The sequence below is a fragment of the Populus nigra genome, chromosome 12 (assembly GCF_951802175.1).
Source record: "Populus nigra chromosome 12, ddPopNigr1.1, whole genome shotgun sequence".
Classification (NCBI taxonomy): Eukaryota; Viridiplantae; Streptophyta; class Magnoliopsida; order Malpighiales; family Salicaceae; genus Populus; species Populus nigra.
In genome coordinates this window covers 2411485-2424943 of record NC_084863.1, presented here as the reverse complement: position 1 = coordinate 2424943, position 13459 = coordinate 2411485, and the positions used below count along the sequence as shown (strand labels likewise).

At 30.5% G+C, this 13459-nt stretch overlaps 1 protein-coding gene across 1 annotated transcript; it reads left to right on the top strand.

Annotated features, from left to right (window-relative positions):
• Positions 1 to 8808: 8808 nt before the first annotated feature.
• Positions 8809 to 12302, top strand: LOC133669709 (probable serine/threonine-protein kinase WNK9). The gene is made up of 7 exons (XM_062089941.1): positions 8809 to 9323; positions 9434 to 9471; positions 9664 to 9891; positions 10022 to 10242; positions 10429 to 10586; positions 10657 to 11092; positions 11183 to 12302. The coding sequence occupies exons 1-7, from the start codon at positions 9246 to 9248 to the stop codon at positions 12214 to 12216; spliced, it is 2193 nt and encodes a 730-aa protein (XP_061945925.1). The 5' UTR covers positions 8809 to 9245; the 3' UTR covers positions 12217 to 12302.
• The last annotated feature ends 1157 nt before the right edge of the window (positions 12303 to 13459 follow it).

Below are 13459 nucleotides of genomic sequence, written 5' to 3'. Positions count from 1 at the left end.
AAAAAAGAAGAAGCTAAATATAAGACTAACCATGTCACATTTAGGTTAATTTTTCTTGTGTTCATTTACTTTTTGCTCGCATGATACACTTATTTTCCTTGCTAGAGTCACCCTTCTTTTTTTGTTTTTCTTGGATTACGTATCATTCTAAGAATTTTTCACTCGTTATATATTTATATTCTCTCGTATGCTTTTTTTAATCACTTTTTGGATAAAGAATTTCCTTGGAATACGAATAGAAAATCTAATTTTTTAATACATAATGATCCAATCTTATTTTTAAAAAAAAAATAACAAAATTTAAAAAACAAAGAAATTAAAGTATAAAAATTTAAATTCTTACATGGAAATATAAAATCTCAAAACAACCCAAAAATTGAAATAGCCCGTAAAAGATATAAAAAATTGCATAGAATAATACTAATGACAAATTCAAGGAATAAGTGTATTGACATATTTCCATTATAAAATGCGGAGGTGGTAGCATTTGAGAGGAAGATCAAAATTAATATAACAAGATATATTATTAACAAAGTTATTTATTGAAAATAAAAATATCATACTATTTTATATTTAAATATTAAATAAAAAAATTAAAATGTTTTGCAGGCCCGGTTCTTCTGTTTGCCTCCCCTGGTTCATCTCTGTAAGGCTTTACGAACATAGCTTTTTATTTTTATTTTTGAGGATTTATAAGTTAGTTTCAGTTTTTTCTAGGTTTCTTTAAAGATTTTTAAAATATTTTTTCATTTTTTAGGTTTTGAATTTAGTTTTTCAGTTTTTAAAATAATCAAGATTTACCAAATCTTTCATGGTCGTCATTGGCTTTTAGTAAACAAAACTGCAATTACCCTCGAAAATCAAAGCAACCTTGTTAAAATTATAGTATGTGTCTTAATCCCTGCACAGCAAGACTTGTTCCAAGAATCCGAAGTTTCCTTTCTTTGGTCTTTGCATCAGTTTTGTAGTCAAAGCTTTTGTATATTTTTGACTTCTTAGTATGTACGGTGCTCAAGGAATCAAACGACATCTAGTCAAACGACGAGAAAACTTCTCGAAATGCTGATTGCCCATCATGTCCGTTTTTTGACTTTAAGAAAAAAAATGATGAAAAAATTTTGTTTTTGGGTTCAAAATAGTAAAATATTTATTTTCCTGCAAAAGTATGTGTGTGTGTATATAATGTATTAAAAGTTTAAAACTAAATTGTCTGATTAAAGGAAAACTATTTATGTCAAAGCTAAATAATTAACTTCACCAGTTAAAATTAAATTTTTGAATAATTGATTTTGTGTTTATTTGTTAGAAAATAATTTTAATTTTTTTATGAACAAGTTAAAGGAAATTTGCATTGATTATGAGCAGCGAGTGCAAATAATTAAGATTTGTCCAGATATTAAAAGGTAGATTGCTGCATTCAAAAGGGTTTGGAAAATGTCGAAGAAAATGGATTTGAAGTGCTGATTATGGATGATTATCTTAGAAAAGATAACAAGCATTACAATTATCTTTTGACCATAAATTTTTATATCTCTTCGAAGTAAACTCGCGTAGATGGTTCGCAATGATCACTGTCGTTTAATTAGTTGAATTACTTGCAAATGTCAATCAATCAAATCAATTAGGAGCAATAATTACAGTGTTAAGCTTCCCATAGAGCTTATTTCTTCGCCTAACTAAAAGCATTATGAGATGTTCATCGATCATTACTTTTTAAAAATTCATATTATAATATTAAAATATAATATAAAACGTATCTTATAATCACATTTAATATTTTAAATTTATAAATTAAAATAATTTTTTGATATAATATTACAGCATTAATAATTAAATATTCATGAATTTAAATTTTATCATTGTTATTTATTTAATAAAAATTAAAAATAAAATAATATAAACATATATTATTAGTTTGAGGTCTAAATTTTTTTTATTTAAAATAAATATATTAAAAAATCATATAAATTATATATTATATCTCAGCCATCAGCTTTACTTTTGGATTAAGAATTCCTCTGGTGCTAGTTTCAATGTTTAAATTAAGAAAAGAAAGGAACTTTTCACTATTCTTGGAACCCCGATTTTGAATCCTTAACCATTGAATCAATGTCTAACCAGTTATCGGTAGGTAGCTTGTCGTCGAGCTATAGTGAGCCACCTCCGATGGTCACTCAGTTATTTTATAATATTCAATTTGGTCATTGAGTACAAAGTTTTTTTAGTAAGTCTTTTAGCTCAAGCATGCACTTCTTCAATAATCCCTTGGTTTTTTAACGAATCCTTGAGTTCAAAGTTATTTTCAAATAAGTCCTTTTGTTCAAATATATACACCTCAAATCCCTTAATTCTCCAATAATATTTAAATTAGTTCTAGAATGCCAAGTTCTTTTCCAATACATCCTTTAGTTAATTAATACATTATGTTATTATTTGGGAGTGTGGCCCAAACAGAGATTAGCCAAAATTTAAATTTTTTATTTAATTTTTAAATTATTTTGATGTGTTGATGTTAAAAGTAATTTTTTTAAAAAATATTATTTAAATATATTTCTAAATGAAAAGCACCTTAAAAAACTACCGTTATTATATTCTCAAACACCTCTTACTAATAATTGTCTTCAATCCAATACATTTGTTTATAATTTGGCTCTTGATTTTGAGTTTTTGCTATGTTTTATAAATTATGAATAATTTTGTTTTTTAATTAGCATAGGCCCATTGAATAATTTATTGCTTAATTTTATTATTTTTCGATGTAAATTTGTCGGAAAGTGTAAAATAAGTAAAATCAATGTTCCAAATTACCTTAATATGCAATAAAATAAAAAGAATGGTTGAATTATATAAGTAGAGAAATTAGGGAAAGGCTAGTCAATTTTAATGTTGATTGCTTGAGCACCTTTTCAAAGTCGATTTCGCTTTCTTCCACCGTGCTTAACTACCAATTATGGGCTCTCAATTTATATTTTCTCCCCTGATGTTTATATGTTTGCTCAATTCCATCTAAAATATTTGATTTCTTTCAATTAGACCACTGTGTAAATTTCAAATTTGTCTCTAAAATTTATGGAATATCTTAATATAACTTAAAATTTATGGAATATCTAAAATTTCAAGAATGAAATTAGAATTTACATACCTAATGGAGGGGGGGGGGGGCGCCTAGAAAAAGTGAAAGATGTGGGGGCACATTCGAACAAAAAAGAAAGACATGGAGTCTAATTGAAATAAGACAAAGATTTTAGGTGGAATTAAGACAGCACGTAAACTTCTCGGAGGTAAATTGCAATTTACCCTTGGATCTACATGGTTGCGAGTCAACTATTTGCTCTCCTTGCTTGTCAAGATTTTCATCTTTTTGAATAAAAGTCAAGTAATTGTTTCTAGCTGTATATAAAAAAAAATTAATTTTGATCAACGGTTTTAAGTTTTCCATCAATGGAGTCTAGTCGAGTATGGCAACTCAAATTCATTTCTATGCGTAATTAAGATGCAATTAATTCCTACACAGACAGCTAAAATTTAGAAATTTCAAAGGGTTTTGTTATGATTCAAATCATTAAATGAAATTATTATTGACTGAAATACTAAATTATTTTTTCAAACAATAAGCTATAATTTTTCCTTAATATAAAGAAATTGCTATTTTTTATTATAAAAAAAACATTAAATTAAAGGAGGAAACCTTCCACTATCGTGCCTCTGCAATAAAACCAACCCTAGCTAGGGCCGGTTCTACATTCAGGACTTTTGATCACGACGAACATACAAGATAAGCTTGATTAGCTGGTTTCATGTCAGTATCATAGCTTTACATTCAAGAACCCTTCGAACCCCACCATGCAGCTCTGCACCATAAATGGCTAGCAAGTGTGAGCTCTGAAAAAGACCAGACGAGTTTCCAAATTGCACTTGTGCATGGACGTCCATGTGAAGATGAAATCCACATTGATTTATCTTGTACCCTGACTCCCATACCTGACACGTGCCCAGCAAACTCCATGTTTACAGTGTTGGATTCTCTCGGGACATGAAATCAGCTGTGTTTTGTGCAAATTTTATGCGTTAAAACACTCACCATGGGTATTTTAAGTCAGTCTTTCTTCCAATAATTAATTTCCTGCAGTCCATATACTGTGAATGCCCTTCAACACAGCTTGTAATCAAAACCGCCCTTTAATTGTATTTTCTTCATGAAAAATAAGAGAGTGTTTGTCTGCTGTATATATATCAAACCGCGTTTCAAGATTTAAGAACATTAAATTACTATTTTTTAGCCTTAAAATGTAGTTTCTATCGCAGAGAAAAACACAACCTAAATATTATTTACCATGCATGATACAAATGGTTTCAATCTACAGGAGAACATTTTCCTAATAATAATGATAAAGAAAAATTTTGTTCTTGGAAAATTCATCGATCCTTGATCTTCAAGGTTATGTTGACCAAAGAACTCGACCTTAGGTACCAAAATTCCGTTGGAAGCTATAAATACGATACAAGATGGGATGGTGCTTTTGTTAATTCATCATGCGATTCGTCATAATTTCCAAAAACAAATTGATGTAAAAACTAATTTATTTTAAACAGAATATTTTTGTTCCCAATGTATATAAACTAGACTACATTAACATGAAATTCTTAATTTAACAAGGTTTATTAACCATTGATATTGATTACAATTCTACTTGAGAATACATTTGAAATCATGTTTTCTAAAAATTTAATATTTTTTTATTGTTATAATATGATGATATTAAAAATAATTTTTAAAAAATAAAAAATATATTATTTTAATATATTTTCAAATAAAAAATACTTTAAAAAACAATTCTTAACTACTGTAATCTCAAAAATCCTATTTAAGTTAGAGTTTAATTATAAATAATAAATTTTCAGATCATTTAATTATTATTTTTTTACCGCAAGTCTAACGCTTTCCAAAAATTACATATTAATATTCGTAAAATTACTCAAACGATAGAGACCCTCTTTTCAAGTTTCAGTCCACATCTTAGTATTCTGCTTTCCAATTTTTTAATTTGGTTTCTCTATCGTTTTGTGCTTGGACTCACTAATCTGTAAATTAAGCCATAAAACGAAGACTTTTTAAACCTACAGCTATAAAATCAGCCTTACCTAACCTCGTGAAGACGTTGGTGTTTTTACTTTGAAAACAAGAGGCAAAAAAATTAAAAATAAAGAAATAAATGAGTACTACAAGATATGTCTTGAAACATTTTATGATATTTAAGTTGTTATTATCAATATTTTAATTATTAATTAAGTAATTGGGTCTCGTTGAGTCTTGAATCAATTTTCTTGATAAAAAAAAATAAAGCACAAAGACGAGCTTTGAAAATTGCAACGCTGAGTGTTCCACGGATGATTTAATTGAGAGGAAACAATTCTCCTTTATAGATGAAATTAAGAGACTTATGATTATGTTCACGGATCATTTTTATTGGTAAATTTAGGAAGAATTTTACTATAGAGTTAATTTTATCAGTAAAATTATTGGTAAAAGTTATATTTTATCATATTTTATTTTATTTTATTTTTCACTGTAATTTTTTTTATATATATATATATATGCCGACAGAACATTTTCATTGGTTTTTATTAAAAAATATAGTGATGAATAATTATATTAATAAAATTTGCTACAATCTATGACAGATATCAAATTTACAGTAGCGTATGATTCTGTTCACATTTATTTTTAATAAATCAATCAAAAGCTGACTATATATAGTGTATGGTTTAAGTAGCTTACTGGTTTGGACCTCGCGATAAACCGACCCTTGTATTAGCTGAAATTCAATAAGTAGGGTTGAAATCTTATTTATTTTAGGATGAACATTAACAATTATCGATCCCAACTCCCAATTCGTTATCTACAATGAAGACCTGATTAGCTTCGATAGTTTCTATATTGTTGTTTATTTTATCGTTTTAGTTTTTGAGTTTTGAATTAAAAAATTAATTAAGGAAAATCTTAATTTCAGTATATGAAAACTAATTAATATGACAACAAAAATTAGAAAATAATTTGTAGTATATTCCAAATCTCAAGAACTTCCTCAATGAAAGTCCTTAAGGTTTTAATATCACATAAAAAAATAAATTTTATTAAAAATAAATAAATTATTTAATTAGATTCTAGAAATAATTTTATATTATCATCGAATAATTTTTTAGATCTGCGTGTCTCGATTTCATCACTGCAATCACATGAACGGTCCCTTTCCTCTTTATGATCTCAGTATAGAAAAGGTGGGATAATACATAAACCGAAGAAATATACATTTTGACAGTAGAATCTATATAAATAATATATATTGCCGGGCCGGCAAATAATCTAACATGGGTGCAGAAAAATGATGGACCATTTCCAACTTCTCACGCAAATATATATATATATATATATATATATATATATATATATATATATATATATATATATATATATATATATGTGTGTGTGTGTGTGTGTGTGTGTTTCTCCAATCTTATGAGATGGGTTGAAAATTAAAATAAAAGGTATAGTTTATATTATTTTATATGCTCCAATTACTTCAAAATCTATATAGACAGAGAAGAGCTTATTTTGAATTTAAGTGTTTTGAGTAGCAAAATCTTTTGAGAGAAGTGCTTGTTTTAATTTTTTTTTATTTTTTTGTTTGATGTCAAAAATAAATTTTAAAAAATTAAAATTAAAATTATGTTAATATATTTTCAAGCAAAAAATATTTAAAAAATAATTATCATTACGATACCAAACACTACATAAAATTGAACTCACGGTGCCAATATTTTTCATATTAGACATGAATCAATAGCTCTTTCAAAACCATGTAATAATTGGACCGACCTCATAATAATTATTTATAAATTATTTCCTCTCCTCTTAAAAGAATGTATAAACATAGCTCTTTTCAAAACCATGTAGCAATTGGACCAGCCCCATAATAATTATTTATAAATTCTTTCCTCTCCTCTTAAAAAAATGTACAAATTTTTTATGTGATTACATGCATATCCTAACATGGATGATTATGAGGGAGGTACGGTTGGTGTGGAGTGGGTTGTCATATTCACTTTAATTTTCAAAATAAAAAAAAAATGAAAATCTAAAATAAAATATCTAATTTAGAATTCTCAAATCTCTTGTCAAAATATACATTTAATGTCTGCTATGAGTTGCTTTGAAAATTCAAGCAAAGCTCACAACCAAAATTCAAAGTCAAACCTATATAATATTTGGGCTAATAAAGAGAGAAATCTAATTTAATTAGCTGCCTGAAATTCCCATTTGCTTACCTGACAACAATATATAATTATTACAAACCTTTATGAAATATTTTCTAAAAACCTAAATTTTTGTAATTATATATATATATATTTTTTAAAAATATAGATAAATATATCCTCTTATCTTATTGTCTCCGACTGTTATATCTTAAGACAATAACCAACACTATTTAGTGCATATTTAAGATTGCGGTTAATGTTTTAAATTAATTTTTTATTATTTTTAGATTATTTTGATATGCTAATATTAAAAATAAAAAAATTATTTTGATATATTTTTAAGTAAAAAATACTTTAAAAAACAATTATTAATATACTTTCAAACACCCTTAGTATATTCATTTTGGCATTTTATAGTTCTAATTGAACTTCTTAATAATTAACCACAGTTTTTTTTATTATCAATTAACAAAGTGATTATGTTTGCAAGTAGTCATAATGACACATAAATTTTTCTTTCAATCTCTTCATTTCAGTTTTAAATTGTCACAGTTAAATAACTGTCAACCTTTGAGTTACAAAATGGGAATAATTTTTCCACCTTCAACACCTTTCAATATAAATAATTGATGAGCTGTTTATTTTTGTGTTTTACAAAATTAATTTTTTTTATTTTAAAATATATTTTTTAAAATTTTTTAGACATTTAACATTTTAATATAAAAAATAATATATTCTCTCCCACTGTTTCTGAAACAGTGGGAGAGTGTATATTATTCTCTGAAACAGTGGGAGAGAGTATATTATTTTTCTATTAAAATGTTAAAATATCTGAAAATAATTTTTAAAAAATAATTTAAATTATTTTCAGATATTTTAACATTTTAATAAAAAAAACAATATACTCTCTCCCACTGTTTCTGAAATCCTGATCAAACCACCATCAGCCATTAGAAGGTAATTTTGGAAGTTTGTTAGAGGATTCTTTTTTGAACGTAGGATGATGCATCTATCCTATCCTGTCAACATAAAGTAAAAGGAAGAAAATTCATTTTAGCACCAAAAATAAACATACTTGTCTCTATTGTAAAATCTTCGTAATGGTTAAGAATATTCTTGACTCAATTTTCAGTAAGATTTGTATTTTTTTTTCCAATAAGATTTTAGATATACTATCAACACCTGATATATTCACTCGAGATTATTTTTTTCACATGTTCTGACACGAGACCGCCTCAAAAACAATGAAAATATGAGTTAAAAAAACAAACAAAGACCTTAGCAAACCAACTAGGAAAAGAAATTAGACAAGAGAGGAGCAAACAAGATGAAATATGGACAAACTACTTATCTAATGCAATAGTTCTTACTGTTTTTTTGGATGCTTATGTTAGGCATTTGCAAGGAGTCCAAGAGGAGCTCGATGTCTCCGTGTTAATTTTCTTTGCTCGTGAAACATGGTCCCACATTTGAGCATCACAGTCAACTGGGTCCCATGTTTGTCCACCAGTTTTTTTTTTCGTTGAGTTTTTTTCACAAATTTTGCAGGCTACAGGCCTCCTTCAAGGCTCAAAGCTAAGACCCTTATAAGAGAAGAGGAGGAGGGAGACCCACCCCATCTCTCTCTCTCTCTCTATTTGGCATGTTCTTTAATGGTGTGGTTGGTGGATTCTGTAGGCATCCTCTCCTCTAAAAATGTTGTAATATAGTTAAAAAATAAAAAAAAGGAAAAAGAAACTGTCTTTTAAAAACACCCTCTTGTAACTTGTTTCTGATTGATTACTCATTTCTCATCTATCTGTAAAAGGGTTATTGAAACAATATACACCATGTTTTTTAATAAAGAAATCGTCTTTTTCTCTCATTTCTCCCTCTCTTGAGTCCTTCCTTGAGTCAAGAAGACAGAAAGAAACTACCGTACGGGGAAATACATATCATAACGAAGGAAGAAAGAGAGAGTAAAAATAAGTTTTTGAAAGTTTCGGAGAATGAATGGTCTTTCACATCTGGAACCACCTGATTACTCTGAGTTTGTTGAGGTTGATCCAACTGGAAGATATGGCAGAGTACATCTCTCTCTCTCTCTCTCTCTCTCTCTCTCTCTCTGTGCGTGTGTGTTTCTTCTGTGAAATGAATTGTGAGTTTGATTTTGGGGTTTCCTTTTGTTTTTTTGCAGTACAATGAAATCCTTGGCCGAGGAGCTTCAAAGATAGTGTATGAATCCAAGTTTTTGTTTCTCATTAATTTAATGGAATCGCATTTAGTTTTTTTTTTTTCACATGTTTGGTTCCTTAGTTTTTTTCGCTTGAATTTGATGGATGCTCAAGCAATATTTTTGCAAAAGTTGGAGTCTTTTCGGCTCTTTCTACGAATTTTTGGTAACGGTTAGTTTCTTGATTGGGGCAGTTATAGAGCATTTGATGAGTACGAAGGGATTGAAGTTGCTTGGAACCAGGTCAAGCTATATGATTTCTTACAAAGTCCTGAAGATCTTGAAAGACTCTACTGTGAGATTCATCTCCTTAAGACATTGAAGCATAAGAACATAATGAAGTTCTACACTTCTTGGGTTGATACTGCAAATAGGAACATCAACTTTGTGACGGAAATGTTCACTTCTGGGACTTTGAGACAGTAAGAATTTGTCAAAACATAATGATTTCATGACCCATTCTTTGCTTTTCTGTTGATTATGCCTTGTGGGTCTTTTGTATTGTTCATCATCGTATAAGTAGGTCTCTTTACTTTTTTTCGTCTTCAATAGGTATAGACTAAAGCACAAGAGAGTAAACATTCGAGCTGTGAAGCATTGGTGTAGGCAGATCTTGAGAGGGCTTCTTTATCTCCATAGCCATGACCCTCCTGTGATCCACAGAGATCTAAAGTGTGATAATATTTTTGTGAATGGGAACCAAGGAGAGGTGAAGATTGGAGATCTTGGCCTTGCGGCAATTCTTCGAAAATCTCATGCTGCTCATTGTGTTGGTAGGTTTAATTGACAAATCTCATGAATTCTCTTTATTTGGTCACTATAACCAGAGCATTAGAATCAGTTGAGACTTATAACAGAAGAGTCTAGTTCTCAGGTGGTACTAGGATCTCTGTGATTTATATTGATAATAATTAAACTTTGGTTTATTCTTCTTTTATGTGGGGCTCTCCTTTCTTCAGGGACACCTGAGTTTATGGCTCCAGAAGTGTATGAAGAGGCATACAACGAATTGGTTGATATTTATTCGTTTGGTATGTGCATCTTGGAGATGGTCACTTTTGAATATCCCTATAGTGAATGCACTCATCCTGTTCAAATCTACAAGAAAGTTATCTCTGTAAGACCCCCTTCTGCCTTCCTCCCCCCTCAAAACATGATGTATTCACTTACATGCTTTATTACTTCAGGGGAAAAAACCAGATGCTTTGTACAAAGTAAAGGATCCAGAAGTACGACAGTTTGTTGAGAAATGTTTGGCCACTGTGTCACTTAGGCTATCTGCAAGGGAGTTGTTGAATGACCCTTTTCTCCAAATTGATGGTTGTGAATCCGATTTGAGACTGTTGGACCATAGGATTGAAGTTGATGGCTTAGGACCCCTAAATAGGCCACCTTATCTTGAGCATCATGACAATAATAATTCCTACAGTAGTGGATACTTAAATGGTTATGACCATGAGGCTCAGAATGAATGGGAATATCATCCAGTCGAGGTCGAACTGAGTGGAATTGAACTTTTCGAGTATCATGATGAACATCCTGCAAATGTTGACATAAGTATAAAAGGAAAGAGGGGTGATGATGGTGGCATCTTCTTAAGACTCCGAATTGCAGATAAAGAAGGTTAGTGAATTGTTTTCTTTCCTTTTGTTTATCTTTTCTGTACAGGTAAATGTCCATATTAGCAATCACTTTAATTATATCTCTTTGCAGGTCGTATACGAAACATATATTTCCCTTTTGACATTGAAAATGATACAGCATTGAGCGTGGCAACTGAAATGGTTGCCGAGCTTGATATCACCGATCAAGATGTGACTAAAATAGCAGATATGATTGATGGGGAGATTGCTTCCTTGGTACCTGAATGGAGGCCAGGGCCAGGCATAGAGGAAACACCCCGCTTTGCAAATCAAACTCTCTGTCACAATTGTGCTTCCACCTGCACCTCTAATGGTTCATTCATGGATTTTTTGTCAAATAATCCATGTTGTAGCCATGGATGTGCTTCAATGCATGGAAGGTTTGGAGAGATCATTTTTGAAGTGGATGAATCTGAGCATCATTTAACAGAAGGGGCGCCAAACATACTCAGCCAACCGGACTACTTGCACTATCAGGAAATTTGGGGTCAACAAGAAAGCCGGCAACTGACTCCAATAGGCTCGGGAAAAAGTCAGTCGGATGAAGAGTATGAAAATTTTGATCAGTCAATCCCAGAAAAGGATACAAAAGATACCAAGATGGAAAATGGAATTCCTGGAGGAAAGTCATTTCAGCACTTCACAGGTTCCGGTTCTCTTAGCAGACTGACTTCATTGTACAATGACCTTGCGGACAGTAATGAGAATGAAATCCAGCAAGACTTGAGATGGCTTAAAGCGAAACACCAAATGGAATTGAGGAAACTTAGAGATGAACGATTAGGACTTGCAGTGAAACCTTCAACTTCTAGGAACGGGGAAGAGAAAACAAGTAATGTGGTTTCTTCAACTTCAATGTTGAATTCATTTCAAGAAGGCAGCAATGGAGATCTCTTGAAATCCCTTGCTAAGCAGATTAGTCATAGTTTGCATACTCATGCCAGCGCCCTTTCGGATACTCAAAGGCCCTGGAATCACAAGGTAATGAATCAACCCCCAAGAGCGAAAGATATGGTCAATGCCAAGAATCTCTGCACCGGGCCATTGCTCCCACACTCGCTCCATAGGACAACATCCTTACCAGTTGATGCTGTTGATGTATAATATTTTGAGACATCCATTCTTTTATATTCTTATACACATTATAGAAGCACTATTGTGAATAAATCCACCCTTTTTTGGCCTAGCAATATTAATGTCCATCCACACTGTGCTTCCCTGCCTGCCTCTAGACTGTCTTCATCACACAAAACAAAGACAAACAAATCATATAAAGAGTTGAGATGTAAAATCCTGAGGCTTGTAAAATTAATCAAAGTGTAATGAGTTATCGAGAGACCATTTACATTATCCATTTGGCCTGGATAGCGCCAGCTACCAAACAATGTGATGGAGTTCATGATTGCATGATGAAAAATGTAATTACGTAGGGTTTAAAGGGTGTTGAAGTGCAGTGATGACTTGATGACATCCATTGGAGCATTTACACTAGAACTACCAAAAAGGGTGGGCATTATTTGCTATCATGAGGAGGGGATACGATCATTGAAGTTTGTAGGACCAACCGATCGTGTAAGATCCTACATGATTGAATTGGTGTCGTTTTTGCGTCTTCAATTCATACTAAACTGGTTACATGATATGTACGATGCTATGGGTTAATTATTTTTTATATTTTAAAAAATATCTTCTTGAAACTGTTTTGCATTGCAGTTAAATTTGTGTTTGAGGATGTTTCAGATATGTATTTAGCATAAAAATATATTACATTGATTTTTCTTGGTGCTTTAGACTAATTTTGATGTATTAAAATATATATATATATATATATATATATATATATATATATATATATATATATATATATATATATATATATATATTAGAGGTTTTCCGAAGAGCCCTGGATGGCCAGCTACCGGCGGAGCCCACAGTTTAGGGCAATCATAGAGAGGTTTTTCAAAGAGAAGATGGCCCACTAAAGCATTATAGAATATAGATAGCTCATTTCATCCATGCTGATGAAGATACAGCATGGGTCTCCCACATGAGCAATATCATTCAATTAATAATATATGGTGACCTATGGCCTTAGTCTATGCTGACTTTGAGGCAGGCTTTTATTACTAAATAAAATAAATAATCAAATCATCCTTACAGAAAAAAGGATGTACAAATATTGTACCCTTTGAGTACTGCCATGCTCCATGCTCTGCAAGAACTCATGCTTGTATTTCTTACAGAGAAAAATAGAATAATATACACAAGAGAATTATATATTATATATACTGAAACCAAATAAAGAGAATTCTAGAGTTGAATAAAATAATGTTTCGAAAATATCCTA